General features: G+C 41.0%; 1 protein-coding gene across 1 annotated transcript in view; it reads right to left on the bottom strand.

Moving 5' to 3' along the window:
* tln1 (talin 1) overlaps nt 1–18,594 on the bottom strand; it is a 64,928-nt gene that overhangs the window by 30,761 nt on the left and 15,573 nt on the right. Inside the window, 26 exon segments of the mRNA XM_018667797.2 lie at nt 294–396; nt 564–692; nt 1,371–1,505; nt 2,086–2,199; nt 2,348–2,461; nt 2,862–2,990; nt 3,076–3,242; nt 3,442–3,736; nt 3,914–4,081; nt 5,379–5,477; nt 5,575–5,783; nt 6,591–6,699; nt 6,785–6,898; nt 7,546–7,726; nt 8,091–8,167; nt 8,516–8,617; nt 9,239–9,394; nt 10,319–10,423; nt 10,803–10,863; nt 11,001–11,128; nt 11,979–12,121; nt 12,640–12,792; nt 12,963–13,092; nt 13,574–13,671; nt 15,584–15,746; nt 18,410–18,483. Coding sequence (XP_018523313.1) covers nt 294–396; nt 564–692; nt 1,371–1,505; nt 2,086–2,199; nt 2,348–2,461; nt 2,862–2,990; nt 3,076–3,242; nt 3,442–3,736; nt 3,914–4,081; nt 5,379–5,477; nt 5,575–5,783; nt 6,591–6,699; nt 6,785–6,898; nt 7,546–7,726; nt 8,091–8,167; nt 8,516–8,617; nt 9,239–9,394; nt 10,319–10,423; nt 10,803–10,863; nt 11,001–11,128; nt 11,979–12,121; nt 12,640–12,792; nt 12,963–13,092; nt 13,574–13,671; nt 15,584–15,713 — 3,349 coding nt within the window. The 5' untranslated portion in view covers nt 15,714–15,746; nt 18,410–18,483.

Below are 18,594 nucleotides of genomic sequence, written 5' to 3'. Positions count from 1 at the left end.
ATTTCTGACTTCATCAACTAGCAGCATTAGAGAACAGTCCTGTTACAGCTTCTTCTTTTTGGCTTTTTCCAATAACACAGGGCTCTGTGATCTCACTACCACATTAAATTGCTTAACAATGAAATGAACTGTGATTGCACTCTTTTATATACTTCTGGTACTTCCTGGGTGGATTAGTATAGAATGACCTGGGTGGCAAAACAAACTCTGTGGTACTGTGAACATTTTGGGATGCAATGAGGAGCATTTCATTCTCAGTTGCTCTCGTTTATGTGTGTTAATGTCACACCTACCTGTGTAGTTCTCATTGCCCTGGGTGGCCTCACTCAGCAGCTGTGCGATGGCTGAGCTCACAGCCTTGGTGCTAGTACCCAGATCCTGTGAGCATTTCTCAAGCTGAAGGAGAAAACACACTTATTCAGATTGATCTTACTACATTTCTTCAATTTGTTCCTGGGAAATGAAGCTTATTCTGCTGCTGACATCCAGTTCAGGCACAAATGGGTAAGAAATAAAGACCATTCCTGAGTGTGTGTGTGTGTGTGTGTGTGTGTGTGTCTCACCGTCTCTCCTGGCAGTGGTTTGAGTTTGCCCTCCTCAGCTGAGGCCTTGGCGTCCTTGATGTCCTTCTCCAGATTTCTCACCATTGACAGAGCGTTGTCAATCTCCAGTGGACCACATGCTTCCTGAGCCTGTGCACACACACACACACACACACACACACACACAAATTACATTACAACACATCTTACTATAAATAAATATAAATAAATCAAGAAATCAGTGTCTGTCATTCTGTCTGTCTGTCCTACATTTTTTTCCAGCAACCGCTTAACCAATTGACTTCAAACTTAACCTCATCAGCCTATTTTTAGTAACAATGCCACAAACCGAGACATGCATTTTGAACAGGCAAATTACATAGGATAGGATAGGATAAAATGATGAAGTTATGACATTTTATATCCAGAAGGTCAAAGGTCAACTTCATTGTGACATCTTAATGTTCTGTAAAAACATTTTTCTCTGTCACCCACCAGTGAAAACACTTCAAAAGTCAGAGAGAGAAAAATTATGAAGATGGTCTTGCATGAGGCCCATTGTTTACTTCTACACAATTGGGGTTGCTGAATAAAAGTGTGAATCTAATGCTGATGGTTTAAGATCTGACAAGACCTAACAGTATCAGTGCAGTCACTACAGTACCTGTGAACTACTGGTAAAAATTACAAATGTTTGCAATAGAATTGCGATTAAGCTAGATAAAGCCCCAGAGCTCTCACTGTGTAAATATTAAAAGCGTGTTACTGAAGTTTGGGTTGAGTCCACATTATCCAGACAATAGAATAAACACTGCAGATGTGTAGTACCTTCTGTGAGGCGGTGCGGAGCTCAGCCAGGGCACTCGCCAGGTTCTTAGCACACTGACTGAGCTGCATTGCTGAGGCCTGGTCACTGATGGTGGGAACAGTGGCCTTGGAGGCTGTAACCATCTTAGCACCAGGCTGGTAAAGGAGAGAAAGAGAAACTCTTAGCATTGGGTTTCATTTAAATATACAATATGAAAGTGCTGGATAGACAAAGCTGATGCTGCAGCTATTTTTACCAGAAGTGACTCTAGAATATGTTTATTCTGAAGGTGGAATTAAAGGTAAAGTTTAAGGTTTATTAAAGTGTATCCTCTGGACAACACACAGAAATATAGCCACTGATTCATACATTTTCCAAAGCATGTTGCTTTTTGGATTTCATAACTTTTTCATCTCTCCACCCATCGCACTGATCTCAGGTTATTTAAGGACACTTGAAGACAGCTGGGTAATCTATCACAATAGATATCATGTCAACATTTGAACCTTTCATTGTTGGGTTATTGTTGACAGATAATGCATTATCACCACAAAACAATAACAAAGCTTAAAACACACAATCTATTTGTGGCTGTATTCACCATTGTTGTACCACCATTATTTTACTGTGTGGTCAAATGTATGTTCTGTACTGTGCTGCTGTACTACTAAAAAAAAGTTCTGCTTTATTGAGAACATGTAGATGTGTTTCCCCTGTTCACTGTGTGATGGTCACCTGCAGGAAGTTCTGGCTGGCACTGATGAGAGCCAGCTGAGCGCTGGGGCTGTCAGGCTGCGACTGGCTGCCTCTGACTCCCTGAACCAGCTGAGGGATCTGCTCTGCCACCACCTGATATCAATATCACACACACAGACAAACACACACACACATCAGCCATTATTAAAATAATGTCATAGTTTACCATTCATCTCATTAAGTCTTTAGCATGTGTGCAGTGTGAGATGACCAGACAGAAGCAGGTGATGAGTGTGTTTACCTTGCAGCTCTGGACAAGCTGCTGCTGTGCAGCCTGGTTCCTGTTGGACGAGGCAGCATGCTGGGCAGCAGCTATGGTCTGAGTGGCTGCTGCTGCTGCCTGTTTGGCTGCATTCTACCAGTAAACAGGAAACAGACATCTCAGCCTCAAATACTGTGCTTGTATATAACTAGAAATAGATATCATTTAAGTTGTGTAACTAATAAAGTAGCTAGCGCTAAATTAACAGCTAATACCATAACAAATATGGGACACACAAAATTGTTGAGTATTCCTGAATGAGAGGTTTGCCTTATGAAGTACTATCACAAATCATCTTTAAGCTATATTCACTTTTAGCACTGAAGCCAACCCCAGGTTACTGAGCCCCATAAGAGAGGTCTATACATATTTCACAGAGCTGAGAAAAACATGGAAACTCAGTATATACTGCAGAGATCTGATACATGCTATATGCCTATTAAAAGTGGACTACAGAATGAATACATAAGGAAAAAAAAGACATGGATGTTACCTCCAGTTTGTTGACCAGCCGTTTCTTGATTGCGTTCTGGGCAGCAGCATTGGTGGCCATCCGGAGACCTTCAGCAGCCTCTCGCAACTTCTGCTGCTGCTCCTCACTGTCAGGATTTGCCGCCGCACCCTGAGGTGAAAGTCACAAAGATCATTACATATCAGATGAACAGGACTGTTCACAAACATAACAGAAGTAAAACACAAAGACTGACCTTAGCTGCTTCCACCATCTTTGCGGTGGCATCAGCCAGAAGCTTGGCAGCTGACAGCAGTTTGCGTGAGTTCTCCAGGTCTGACTCTCCCTCTGCATCCATCTTGATGGCATTGACCAGATCAGATGTGGCCTGGGCAAGGATACGAGCCTGACGAACCATCTCACCTGGTGAGTTAAACAAGAGGGAAGGGAATAAGAATTAACAGGAAAATTCCATATTTGAGATTGCTATGAATGTTGGATTTAATCAATCTGTAATGTTAGAGGAATGTAGAAATCAATGGCACCATTTTGATGCCTAGCTGCAGAAACCAGTCTGATCTGTGTGTGCACTGTGGTCTTGATTTTCACTCCCTTCACCTACCAGCGTCTCCCATTGAGCTGAAGATGTTCTCTGTGACATCCAGAATACGGTCAGTGGCTTCTCCATGGCGTCCAATAGGATGGCCTCCACTGGCATACTGCTTGATGTGTTGAAGCAGCTCATTGAGGGCCTGAGTGACACCTGTGGCAGCCACGCCCACCTGTTTCAGGAGACCCTCATCATTGGTGGCTCCTTGCGATGCCTCTACACAGCCTTCTACTGACTTGGCCACCAGCTTGCCCGCCTCAATCAGCTGCTCCTGGCACACTGGGGAGCTGATGGTTGGAGCCACCACCTGGATTAAAGATGAGATGGAGTGTACATGGGTGAATAGAAGAATAGGGTGCATTCACATACATCAGGAAAATCTGAAAAGTTCTGAAGGATTTATAACAAAACTTTTCTCCTCAACTTTCAGACCGCTCTCAGACTACTCTGAGTAGACACTGTATATCTCAGGTAGGCTACTCACTCTGGTGCAGGCCACCAGCTGAGATGTGGACAGAGCACACTGAGTGGCTGCAGCGATCACCCGGTTCTGCTGGGCTGAGTCCTCTGTCTTCTGGGCCACATTCTTGGCTTTAAGCACCAGAGCTGCTGCAGCGTTAGCCACAGCCTTAGCCAGCTGCATAAGCATGTCCTGCAAACAGAAAACACACAAGACAGTTAGCATCACATAGCACTGACTACTCGTTTTTCACAGGAAAAGGAGGGATGGATACCGATGACATGATGTGTCATAAAATTCGAATGCTTGGAATTATCTAGATTATTTATGAAATTATTCACAATCCATAATTAAAATCTGAAATGATTAATAAATGTCCTGTGGATAGTTGACTGATTGGATGATGGCCAGTATAGAGAGGAAAATGATTAGAGAATCATATTTGAGTACAATAAACATCCACACATAGAGATTAAAACTATAGTCAAGCTGATTAGATCCACTGTTGTGGGCCGTGCTGTATGTGATACTAGATCACACATATACACCTGACTTGACACAACATGATATTGATTTTGTTTAAATGATTGAAAGAGTGACAGGAGAATTAAATAGAAGCTACTACGCCACTCCCCGTGCTCTACCTACTGTATAAACTCTCTCTGGAGTCATTCAGTAACAACTTGGATTTGAACTGAGTTATGATTGACAGATTGAATCATGATTTTGCTGGACTGGATTATTTACTGCTACCTTGTTGACTAAGAGATTGTTTTGACTGGTCCTTCAGAATTAAGCATTTGACTTAAGGACACATTTGTTACCAGCATTTGACAATAAGTGGGGACTCTCCCTCTGGCACCCCTGAAAGATCCTTTACCTAGAAACTGTCAAATATGGACATGAAACAGAGGAATAATAGGATGCAATTTTATTATACAACCAAAGACACTCCTTATGTGTTTTGTGCTATTAACTTTTTATTAACTTTTGAGGTGAAACCCTGTCTAACAAGCTTGCTTCAGGGGGAAAAGACCCTCAGGTATTAGGGACAGAAGTTGTTTCTTGGCCTTTGTGGTGCCAAAAAGCCATCTAACCAAATCTGAATCTAGACTTTTTGAATTAGGCACAGACTTTAAACAGCAAAGTTAACCTTTAAATTTACTGTGTTGATTTAAGGCAGGTTTTTATGTTTTGTTTTATTTGTACAGGACTTTTCTTACAGAGCTGGAATACATATTTCCTCCATTACTAGAAGAAAAAAAAAGGTTAAACCTGGAGGTTGTGTCAGATCACTGATGGAAGTATGAAAAAAAAAGCTGCTTACTGACATTACAAAGTAACAACTGACAGCTCATATATCATGCTCTCTTTACATTAAGAATATGCTACAGTATTTCCCATGAAAGTGCTTCTTTGTAATAATAAAGAGTAACAATAAAGTACCACCAAAAATGAAGTACATCAATCAAACTTAAAGTGGACACACCTGGAACTGTGGATCAGTGTCTGTCTCTCCTATGTGAGACAGCAGCTCTCCGCTGGCCTGGCCAACATTTCCTGCAGCCTGAAGCAGGTTCTGACGAGGCTACAACCAAAACATATTATGGACACAAACTCAAACATCAAGAGTAGAAACTTAAAAAACATGACATATCTCCATCCCCTATAGTTTGGCTGTGTACCTCTGTGTTTGCGGGCTGAGCAGTCTTCAGCATGTCAGAGACAGCACAGGCCAGGTTCTTGGCAGCACCCAGCAGCTGCTGCCCGTTTCCTCCTTCATCCTCCATGAGAGCTGCCAGCAGTTTAACACCCTTTGACATCTCTGTCAGGTTGGAGGAGATTGTGGTAACAGCACAGCCCACCGCTGTGTAGTCTGTCTCTGCTGGGTCACCTGAGGACAAGTAGATAGAGAACAGTACTAAATCCCAGAGGGAAACCTAGTTTGGTCCCACTTGCATTAAAAGCACATTCAGACAGAGTGTTACCCAGGAGCCTGCAAAAACATTGTCCTACTAGGCCAATTCAAAGTGAAGCATATAAACCAATGATGATAAACTATAAATAAATATGCAAAACTCAAAATTAAAGCTGAATGTATATCATAGGATCCATCACACAATATATCAGATATTATTCATAAGGTTCACAGCTGTGGCACAAAACACCATCTCCAAAATTCTGATCAGCTACTCATTTTCAGGTATTACAGGTTCAAACTCCCTCATAGGCTCAAGTTAATACATAAATGGCAGTAACTAATCACAGCCCTGCTGTGAGAGGGTTGGTAATATCTGTAAGTCTGTAATACTTGGAATCTTGTTCTATCTCTGCCTTTGAAGACAAAGCATTTCCTGAAGAAAATGCAATGTAAATTCTAAGAGCTGAAGAAATCTGTGAGGCAATGCTGAAAATGGCTAAAAATAGCTGAAAAAATAGCTGAACACAGACAAAAAACATGATGCTGAAACCCAAAGAAAACTGAAAGCTTTAGAGCTTAGGAAATTGCTGAAATAGGTGAAAAAACTGGCAAAATGTAAAAACAAAGAGTGGAAGCTGAAAACTGAAAAATACTGGAAGCTGAGAGGTGAGGCTGAAACACACACAAATACACCGATCAGCCATTCAATATTTCAATATATGTCAGGACCAAAGGTTCCTGAGCAGAACATTGTGTTATAACAAGATGATCATGTTCTACCTGCAGTCAGGTTGACCATGGAGGCAGTGCCTGCTGTGATGGCATCCACCTGGGAATGGATCTCATGTTTGGACTCATCCATCTTGTTTTTGCGCCAGGCTTGGGATGCCTTAAACAAAGAAAAAAAATCCTCTGGTCACATGTACGATGGAAATCAGTCCACTTGGGTTCAAAATAAAGAAGTTCAATCTCACAGCGTCTGTTCCCAGTGGGGGGAGAGTATCAAAGTCATCCAGAGAGGCCTGTGCAGCCTGGACAGCCTGCATACTGGAGTTGATGGTTCCAGTGAGGGCTTGTTGAGCTGAAGTCTGTGAACACAAAAGAAAACACTGTCACAAATATGACCTGCTGTGTTAAATGAATACATTCTGTGCTCTCATATCAACAGCAGTATTCTGACTTATTGTCAATAAACCAGTGAAAAGACCAAAACAACCATGCATTACTCTCCTCCGTATTTCTGGTTCCTATTCTGTCTGTGGCTCACAGGCCAAAGCTGACTGGTTCCTACTAAAGATGTAAATATATAGTCTCATCTTGATAAAGTAATTTCCTAAAACAGCTACTCATGTAACATAACTGGTCAGTTTCTCATAGCAGGCTGTGATTCACACACAGTACTTGTTGATGATGAGGAGAAAAATATAGAATATCCAGACTTCTTATTTAAGACTGTTTGTTCTGAGCTTTGGACTTTTCCCCCTAAAACCTATAACCTTCATCCTTTTCCCATTCAGACCCAACCTTCCACTATATCGTGAAATACTCATATTGCTGCTGTAAAATTAATATGTAAAGTGACTGGCCTCCACCTAGGGACCACAGATGAAACTGAAGCTATATCTGGTGCTCGGTAAATAAATGATAAAAATCATCCTTGCCTTGGAAAAAAAAACACATCTGATTAGTCTAAACAGGCTAAATTCTACCTTCAAAGCATGTGGGTTTGTTTTACCAGTGGAGGCATGTGTCCTCGGTGCATCTGTCCACTCGTGATGTGCTGCTTGGCCTGAGGCATGGAGCCCATCTGGAAGCTCTCTGGCCCTCCAGCGCCCGAGCGCATGATGGCTGGCAGAGCCACTGAGCCAGTCTCCACCTTGCCCACCTTGTTGAATTGCTGCTGCAGCACTGTGGACCTGGAGTGATGTTATAAAAGTAAAGGAAAAAGAACAGGGAAGTTACTTGGACAGCAGATAAGAAACTGGGTAGTGGACGCAGTCAGTGCCAATCCAGGTCCCTCAAGTACCCACTGCTGCTGACTGCAGTGAGGTCATTACAGTCATCAAACAATAGCCCGTCAGTGTATCAGCATTTTTACCAACTCTTCACATCTCTCTAGATTATATCAGATAAACAGTAGAGACACACTGTGATGAATATGTGTATAACTACTACTAGTTACTGGCTGACAAACGTAACAATATCTGTTAATGATACTATCATATCAATTAACTATCGCAGCACACTGTATCAGTAACACAGAAACACATGCGCACTTACTTTTTAGGTGACACAGAGTCTTCCAGCATGGTTGACTCTTCATCTCCTTCAAGGCCAAAGTGGTCTTTGCTCTTTTTCTGTAAAAAGGCAGTAAGGACATCAGTGTGAACACACTGTACTACACTGGACTATACTGAATGTAATTTTAAAGGATTCCTGATTTAAGAAGGGCTGGCCAACAAGGAGGCTAAAACACCTGTTTGGCACACTACAAACACTGCATAGGTTTTATCTCTTAAAACACAATGCATACTTTTAAGGGCAGTGGTCAGTAAACACTAAACACTAACAAGAAACTCTAAAAGGGCACTGAGGAAGAGTAAACTGAAAATAGCCATCCATGGATTAAAACATCAAGTTAGTAACCTGATACATTTTACCACAGTAGTGTATAATGTTGGTTCCATATCAGTGTTGACCGTTACCTTCTTGAGGATGATGTCGATGTAACCGGCAATAAGCTGAGCTATTTGCTCTCCCTCAGTGGTCTGTACAGAGTAGTAACCATCCTGGTAGTCTCCAAAGTCCTGAGGGCAAAACAAAGAACAACCTTACACATATAATGTGACGTAGCTACTGTCCTGATCATAAGAAGGATGCACAGTGATAACCTGTTGGAACAGTGGTGTGGTGATGAAAAAGGTGAATGTGAACTCACCAGTTTTAGAGCATTTACATGTTCATTAAAATGTGTATTTTGTATTTATACTGTGAACCGTGCCAAGTCTGTAAAGGAATATGCTGACACCAACACTTCATTTTACTGCTAAAAGACACATTAAAGCTGAACACAGCAAAGATTTTCAAATGGTATTTGCTCACTAGGCTCCTGCAAGACTACACACGTTGAGCCACTCAGTTTAAGACATGACAGGCATAACATGCAATCACAGCAAATCATGCCTCAACACCGCTGGGGTACAGAGTGTTGTGCTTAGATGATGGGCAAAAGGATGAGTCCAGACATGCTGGAAAGGAAGCGAGTTTCAGCTGTGTAAAGCCATCAAGTCATTTTTTCACACTACACAAACTTTGTTACTGTAAGTGAGGACTGGAAAGCAAAACTGAGAGGTAAACTGAGAGCCCTGATAAAGTCAACCTTCCCTGAGGGCAGCAGCTCAGGGTCAATGACATGTTCTTGAACTCACAAGGGTGAAGCTCTTGGGTGATGCAGCCCAGCGTTTGATGTTGGTCAGGTTCCACTCCTGGATCACCTCCTTGGTCTTCTCGTCCACCCTCATCACACTTTCTTTTGTGATACCCAGCAGACGAGGCACCAGTTTGTTCTTGCCCTTCATTTTCTCCTGCAGGAGGTTTAAGGAAACAGTCAAAATTATTGGAAATAAAGTAGCAATCTTCATACATCTTACTGAATGTCTACAATACACACCCACACCCTGCAAACTTCAAATGTGATTATCCACAAACTGAAACAATTCACTGTTACTTTTGTATTTGTAGATGTCAAGACTACTGAATGTAAAAGACTGTTGGATTCTTTCTTTCATCCTCTGCATCAACACATGGTGGTAATTCAATTTACAGGATGATTCTATTGCAGAATTCAATAGCTCCCAGCTGTAGTAACACATGCAGGAAGTGTCTCAGCATAGCAAACATAGCAGTGAACACACAAAATTGAGGAGACCAGGGTCTTGCACATAAGAATCCCATTGTATAGTCACAGTCCTATAACCAACATTATATAAAAAGGTGCTTCATCACCATTACGATTCTCTGCTAAGTAATAAGAGGAAGAATACAACTGCATGTTAATGACACTTCACAGACCATGTTGATGCTGTATGTAGGAAAGTCTGACAGAAACTGTCTCTTGTTAGGGAAGTTTTGAAGTCAGTCAGAAAGTTGTGGGATCTCTGTCTGGCATGGTGACCTAACTGTTTCTCACCCAGCTAGCTAGCTAGAGCTGTCAGAGCAGTCTGGGAAGCAGTAGGCTGGTAACAAAAATCATTAGATCCTCTGTATACTAATATGGTACAGAGGAAAGCATTACATGGACGGTGCTGTTAACATGCATTCTTATTCACAAGGCTTTACGTTTCCTTTGAACCTTTAGATGAAATAGCATCACTTTGTACGCATTCCTCTGAGGTGGCCGAAAACCAAGGGGAGTTGAGTCTCAAAGCAAATGAAAACTTCCCCATTTTATCGAGTCACGGTTCTGTAATCCACCCAACAGAAATGATGAGAGGTAACTTTCTCCTCACCTTGACCAGGAAGAATGACACTCCGTAGGTCTTCAGAGACCTGGCCAGCTTCACGTAGCTGACTTTGGCTTCAATCTCGGTCATGTTCTGACAGTTTTTGTGAGCCTGCGGTGAGAGAAGAGAAGCAATCAGAGGAGCAGATCAACTCAGTGACTCACTGAGTAAGCAAACCAAAATACCAATACCATATCTCTTAGACTTGCTGCATCGACATGTTTTATTAGCATTTGCCATCATACTTTTCTGTGGTATCCTGCAACAGTATATCCTGTTTTCAATAAGGCAGTGACATTTTTGCTGAAGTTTTACTAGAGCACCATCAATCTCAAAGCTCCCTTTCTGTTTTGAAAATCAGAGAGTGTTGTCAAATAAATAAACTAATTGGACATCATATGTACTCTTGTTCATCCAGCCAGGATTGATTAAGAATCAGGTTAACAAAAACCTGACAGGCTGCTGTGCCTCCACAGAGTCTTATTCTTACCTGGAAGATCTTTTTCTCTCCTTTGTTCTTGATGTACTCTTTGGGAAGAAACTCTTTTAAACTGCAGAGGAAAGAGTTCAAATAAAATCAGACAAGCCTGAGGACCATGTCAAGAAGTCAACTCACAACAGAAATGTCAAATAATAACAGATAGAACTAAAAGAGAACAGTGAGCATGAATGTGAAGGCAGCACTCACTCTAAGAATCCAGACTTGTGTTTGGACTCGTTGTGGTCACCAAACTGAATCTGACACTGATAGCCTGCAAACTCACAGGCCTTGTCAAAGGAGACAGGATGTGATCCGTTCAGAATGTCATCACGGGCCTGCACAGACACACATACACACAAAATCAATCAGGAGAACAACTGAAAGCTACTTTAATGATAACAGCATAATCAGCAACCTGAGTACAACCAAATGGCTGCTGCTGTCAGCTGTTACTTGGCTATGGCTTCAATTATTGGTAGTAGTAGTAAGGTAACATTCATTCCAAGGTTAACAGAAATAGTACCAGCATAAAAGTTCCATTGAAATCATACTGACCCTATGTAGGAATAAAAAAGCACTCAAGCAACATCCTGTACATGTGACTGTGCTTCCATACAGTATGTTTAGTAAACACTGTCACTATATGTAGAGTTTTTATATATATATATATATATATATATATATATATATATATATATATATATATCACTGTTTTCTAGATTTTGTTATGTTAGTCCTGTTTAGTTTGCAGTGGCTCTACCAGCCTGGTTATTCAACCTTGAACAGGCTCTAAATCTGTAAACCCACTCATATAGTCATGTTACAGGTGCATCCTGAGGTTACCTCTGACACAGATATTACATTTTAGTCTTATCTATTAACATCAGATTTTATTTGATGAAAAACTTCAGGAGGAAAAGAACTGCATGTCTATGTTCTACCACCAAATTAGACATTTCTAAAATGGTAGATTTGATAAAGTATTACCTGTGAATAAAGAATTGAACCTGGCAATAAGAAAACATCAAACACAAAATGAGGAAAACAGATGATTTTTTTTCTAATCTTTTGATGACTGGCCAAATTACAGGGCCTGTCCAGGAGAAAAAGGAAAAGAGGAAACTGAAACATGCCAGTAAACACAGTCAGGAAAACCAGAGAGAGTTGTTAGGTCTATGTGAATACCTGCACATAGAGCAAGTTGAGCTGGACGGGGTCTCTGGAGTCTACGTTCTGGTCTGAGTAAAAGAACTTTCTCCTCAGCAGCAACATCTCCGTCTCCTCCACACCCTGTTCCCTCAACGTCCTGCCATGGTCCAACCAGTTCACTGAGGAGAAACACCAACCAGATAAACAGAGTTAGACTAACTGGTCCCTGGACTCTCTGTAAAATGTGGAAAGTGACAGGAGTCTGGCTTTGGTCAATCAGGAATGTGTGTCTCCTGGCAATATGCCACATACAATATACATTAGACTGATGGTGTCAGCCACCAATCAATACATCTTTTATTTTAGATTTCTACTCATGTATTTTTTAAATGACCTCTCACCTGCCTAACAGCTCTTTCCTGTGTGCGTAACTTTTCCATGACAGAGACGACGACACACTTTTGGTTAAATGTAGCGCTAAGTATGCGAGTCACATTTGGTATCAGTATAATATTACCAACTCACAATGTCCAGATGCAAAGTGAAGGGGGAGAGATGTGTTAGCCAACTGTCTGTCACAGGTGATGACTAAGTTGTTGTATTCATAATACGGTACTCATCACCCTTAGTGAAACCATGACACACATCACTGATTGAGCTAAAGACAGTGAGGTGTGAAGGACTGTGTTGGTCATACACTCATCATCTGTGTGGAGCTTCTGCTTCAACTTCTCCATCTTCTTGTCATCTCTCAGCAGGGTCTTGTCTCTTTTCAGGGTGCCTGTGGTCTCCTCCTTCTTCTCTTCACCGATGTCTCGCACCAGCGAGTACTCGTCATAGTTTGTAATACCTGACACATGGACAGACTGAGGTTACTACATTTATATTCCACACTGTAGTACAAGTACAAGCTGAGGAGTACTTGGATCACACTGAAAACATTAGTTAGCATCATTAACAGTGTCCTGTTGTAGAAGTGATGCACAGACAGACAGACAAGCAGAGTGCGACAGAGCTGACCTATTCTCGCACAGATGGTCATCAGCATGTCACTGACAATCTTGGAGTCGTCCACCATGACGGTCTTCACTGTGCCATCCAGCATGCGGATCTTCAGAGGCCTCTGCTTCTTCTTGTACTCCAAAGTGTCCTGACAGACAGAGGAGGCATGTCTGTGTTAGGAGATGTAAAAACACCTGACGCATCTTTCAGGCCTGATTATCCATCATACTCTGAAAACCCCTGAACAAACCAGAACTCATTCTGATATTTCCAAAAGTGAATTTTGTCATAACGCCTCCAAAAGAGACATTGTATAAAGTTAAAGGGCAGTATGTTCATGGTAGCACAGCTCTGACTAATGTTTCCTTTGATACATCAGATTCCTGTCTATTTACTGAGTAAGCCCTGTAACTGTTTGACCACAGTTTTCCTCTATAGGACAGTGGTTTACACAAGACTCCTTTTATCACTTCAAGAGCTGGACACTGGCTTTAAACCACGCAGGACACGTTTTCCCATCCTCCCAGTCTGCCATCCTTCCATTTATTCGTTGTATCGAATGCTGTTCTGTGCTAAAAGTTAGGTATTTGTAGCATCTAGTGGTGTTTGTCTCTGAGAGAGTGACTCACCCCATTTCTCAACATGTAGTAATCTAGGGCTTTTCCTGCCTCCAGCCAGATGCCTTTCTTTGGGTCTTCATCAGACAGAAACAGCCCATAGTCATTGGCTGTGGACAGAAACAGGAATACTGAGTGAGTTACTGAGTGTTTCGTGGCACATATGTACATGTGGACAGTCATTCACTATGGAGCTGTTGTCTTAAGTAATTCCCCGACTGTTCCCTGTTCATGTTACCAGATCAGTGGTGGATCAGTGCCTGTTTAAACTTATATATCTACTCTGAACATATCAGGTTACACATTTTAAACTGTGAGCAGCTGTCTCAGGAAAACTGAACCATTTAATAAGTTGGAGAGTAGAAACAATCAGAGATATTGGTTTCAACCCTTTGTCTTTGTAAATGTAAGATGACTTACAAGTTGGAACAAGTAATGCACAGAGCTGCTGTGGAAACAGCTTACGTAATAAGACATAACTCTGCATGCATGCCAGCTGATGGATCTGTGGAGCAGAGCAGAGCCTGTAATCAACTAGACAAAGGTAGCAAGGCTACAATTCATCTCCTGCATTCTGGTCCCCAGTGTTGCTTTGTACTAATTCTTTAGGAAATTGAGTTTTGGTATCACACTCTTTGGACTGTAGACAATTTAAGAAGTTATATGCTGCTTAGCATGCTCCTGTATGACTACTGTATATGTGCTTGTTTACTTTAACCTCTGAGCCAAGTAAAACTAGTAAAACCCTTTAAAGCACATACTGTGCTAGATCAGGGCTCATTATTATCAGCAAGCAGCTGGAGCCTGGAACTGTGTTTTACGAGCTGAAGGTAAGTACCCAGCCTCCATGTCAGAGAATATCACAGTTGGATCCAAAACAACTAATGCATGTCTAAAAAATGATAATGATCAGACATGTCAAGACTATAAAAGTCTTGAATAGTGATATGTGTCTCATATGGTTTTTCCAATATTTTTCATTTCAGAAAGTTTAACCAACTGGATACAAAATGTCTCCTACATTACTGGAAGAGCATGCTTTAGGTTTCCACATCACACTTGCAACTTTGATCAGATAATTTTAAAAACAGCTTTCATTTGCCAGACATCATTCTATACAGTGAAGGTCAAACATGTGAGAGAAGTAATTATTTATTATTATATTTATTTTGAGTGGAGAAGGACTTTAATGATCTAAATCTAAGACATCGATGCTAAATAACGATAATTATTATATGTTAATTAACTTCTGACTTGTGCATCCAGTAAAGGCTGCCATCAGTTTTTATTAGCTCAACAGAATAAACACAATGGCCACAGCAATGGTGGGGAATGACAGGGACAAAAAAAGAAAAGAGAAGAAACAATCTCTAAAAAGAACACCAGAACTATTACTATAGGAAAGGAACCACTGATTTAAGGGGTTATAAAAACAGTACAGTATCCTACATTCAGGCAATAGCTAATGGCATCAGTGCTGCATTTATTCTTAATGTTAACATCACTATCATAAACAGTTTTCAGGCCCAGAGCGTGTGGAACCATCATTGTGAGAACATTTTATCCAGTCTTCACAACTTCAAAGGGCTGTCTGAGGGTTAAGACTTTATGATAGAAGGTTGGACAGCTATGTTTTCAACTGCAGCTCTTGTTTGGGGCAGCACGGTTTTAGAGTTTGCATGTTCTCCCTGTGCCTCCGTGGGTTCTTTCCGGGTATTCTGGCTTCCTCCCACAGTCCAAAGACATGTATGTTAGGTTAACTAGTGACTCTAAATTGCCTGTAGCTGTGAATGTGAGTGTGAATGGTTGTTTGTCTCTATGTGTTGGCCCTGTGATGGACTGGCGAACTGTACAGGGTGTACCCCGTCTCTCACCCAATGTCAGCTGGGACAGGCTTCAGCCCCCCGTGACCCTTAATGGATAGGCGGTATAGATAATGGATGGATGGGTTGCAGTTAGGGAAAGGGGTTTGGGAATGCAAAAGTGTGAATAAGTGTGTGTGGAGGGAGACAGAGGACTCACGCTGGCCGAGCTGTGCCTCAGGAACTCTCTCTCTGATGATGCGGCAGGCGTCGTACACCATGGTGGAGGGCTCAAACTGCATGGTCTTCACCACATTCCCCACGCCGATCTTTAATGACAGGGCCACCATGACTGCTGCTCTGCACCTCCACCCAACTCACACCTGTATAATACCCAGTCAAGTAGTTAGCCAAGTCACTTGTATGTGTCAACAACCTAAACAGTCCTGACAAAACCCAAACTCTTAAAAGACACTGTTAATCAACTCTGTGGACCAAACATTCAGTTGTGAGGTAATTACATTTTATTATCTCTGAACAGCTTAGCTATTTGCCCCATCTCCAGTGTTTGTGCTCAGCTATGCTGAACAGCTGCTTTCAAGAGCTTCATTTTACTATACAAACACAGGAGTGACATCGATCTGCTGTCATCTAACTAAATATAAGCTGACACACTATTCCTTCAACTTTAAAACTAACATGTACGATAAAGTCTAATATACTTGCAAGACAACAGATCTATCTCCTATGACCACTGAGCACATTCAAACTCAGCTGGTGAGGACTGTGCAATATGGTTGACAGCTCTGGCAAAAACTCTTAAAAGGACCTTTAAGTGGGACAGTGGTATTAATATTCATATGAATATTTTGGTTAAATAAACTCTTATAAACTTAATTTAACTCTGTTAAATAAAGTTCAGTAAAGGGAAGTGCATAACAGAAGATCCATCTTTCTGCAAACTCATCTTTACTGAGGGGATCTCTAAATTCTTTTTTTTAATTTCTCAGCACAGAGTGTGAAGGGGAGGTTTAAAATAAAAAGGAACACCAGTTATATTTACATGCACACAAGAAACCAGACAACTGTGAGAAACCCAGTTCAGACAGGAAACTGAGTTATAGAACATGCTAATGATTACAGTCAGTCAGTAAACAGATTCCCCCTCTAACCTCTATTCTCTGTTGCATTACTGTGATCGTGTAAGAGTACACTAATTAATACTGGGTGATATGGGAAAAAAATCATATCACTTTACAGTTCTACCACTGCCTCTAATGCCAAATATTACAAAGAGACACAATATACTACTTTTAATTGGCCTGTTTCTATATAACTAATTTGTCACTGCATGCAAAAGTCACTACGGCAGGGGGTTTCCTGCATTCGCTCTATTCTGAAATCTTGTTTTTTGGCCAATATATGGTGAAACCTGCTCAACAAAAGTATAATTGGGAAGGACAATAAGGTCTTTACTACATAGTGATAGACTGAGACTAATCAGTCTTGATGCAGCTGAACTGAAAGTGCAGGTCCTGTCTTACAGAATTGCTATATTATTCCTGGAGTTCCAACGGCTGAATTCACAAATATTATGCACAGGTATCCAAAACAACACATGGAACAACACATGCCTGTTAACCATGAAACATAACAGTCTGATCAATCACGTTTCACACAATATTGATAGGAAGTTAAAGTGAACTGCACTGAACTGCACATCTATAATGACCACTGACAGGACATTAGATGTGAACTGAAGTATGAATGCTGATAGCTTAATGGATTGCTGAAGCAATGCTGAAAAAATGGCAGAAAGAATTTTGAAATGCAGAAGAAAGTTGAAAGCTAGAATTAATATCTGAAGCAATGCTTAAAATTGAATAGCAATATAAATAAATAAATTATAAAACTGCCCATGAATAGTAGAAAAAAGTTGAATACAAGCATGCATGTCCTTCAAAAGCTGAATGTTTTGATACCTGAATTGTTTCTGTAGCACAAACTAGTTAGCAACCAAAAAAAGAAAAAAGTGGCCAAAGGTTTACGGATGTAGAAGAACATTCAGCATTCACACTATTAAATTAATGGAAATCAATTTCACCCCAGTGACAGAGCAAACAAACCACTACATCTGTGACACAGTCCTAAAAGAATTTGTCTTTATTAATGTAAATGTAAGTGACAATGAAAAGATGGGCGACCATATCAAGTCTTTCAAAGAGGAATTTAATTTCCTCTGTTCTGTTGGAAGATCAATTGTGGCTATATGATTCCTTTTCATTAGTCAGCTGCACCAAGATTTTACTGGTATTTATTATAATATTACACAAAAAATGCTTAAACTTTTATTACTAGATTTTAGAAAAGCAGGTGGACTCTGTCAGATCCTGGGGGGACTGATGAGTGAGGTAGTGTATTATGACTAGAGAGAGTAATCAGCTTGGAGATGACATGTTAGCTGCAGAGTGACAGCATGGAGAGAGAAAACAGCGTGGTATGTGTTGGCACAGCTCAGATGGATTGAATGTCACAACACAGACGCCCCGACACCGGCAGTCTCACATCCTGCTGACACTGTATCACTACCAGTTCCTCCTTCTTTTTCTAGCTCTCTCCTTGATGACAGGCGAATGTGACTGAGGCATGTAGCAGGGAGGGAATTAGATCTCAGGATACAACAGGATACATCAAGATCTCAGGATACATCAAAATGCATGGTGGGTAGTGTAGTAACAGATAAAGAGACTTATCTATAAAATAAGCAGGAAAGCTGCCTTCTCCTTGCAAATTCTGGATAAATCCAACCTTTAAAAACGGATGAAGACTGACACAAGATCCAAGATGATAACAGTCAACTCGCTCTGGGTCAAAATAAGCACAGCCACAATGACGAGTGAGATTTGTTGTTTTTTTTGTCAAACTGTTGAAAGTTCTGTTGGACAAAATGCATTTGCACTCCTGGCTTCCTGTTTGCTGCTCAACTTCGATTCACTAATATACAGCTTAGTGTAAGTAAACTAGAGAAGGTGAGTGCAGCAAATACCTGATGTAAACCAATGTCTGAGCGACAGCCCTCCTGCCGAGACAGATGATCAACTCTGGGTTTCTTCTCCCTGGCTGAAGAAAAAGAAAGACAAAGACAATACCAGGTTACAATCTTTTCTTCTTTAATCATCTCTTATATAGTTGTGACAGAACAACACAATACTCAAACCCTTCCACAATTTG

Source organism: Lates calcarifer, linkage group LG9 (assembly GCF_001640805.2).
Source record: "Lates calcarifer isolate ASB-BC8 linkage group LG9, TLL_Latcal_v3, whole genome shotgun sequence".
NCBI classification, from domain to species: domain Eukaryota; kingdom Metazoa; phylum Chordata; class Actinopteri; family Centropomidae; genus Lates; species Lates calcarifer.
The sequence above is the reverse complement of the archived record's forward strand: the minus strand, read 5'-3'. Positions and strand labels throughout refer to the sequence as shown.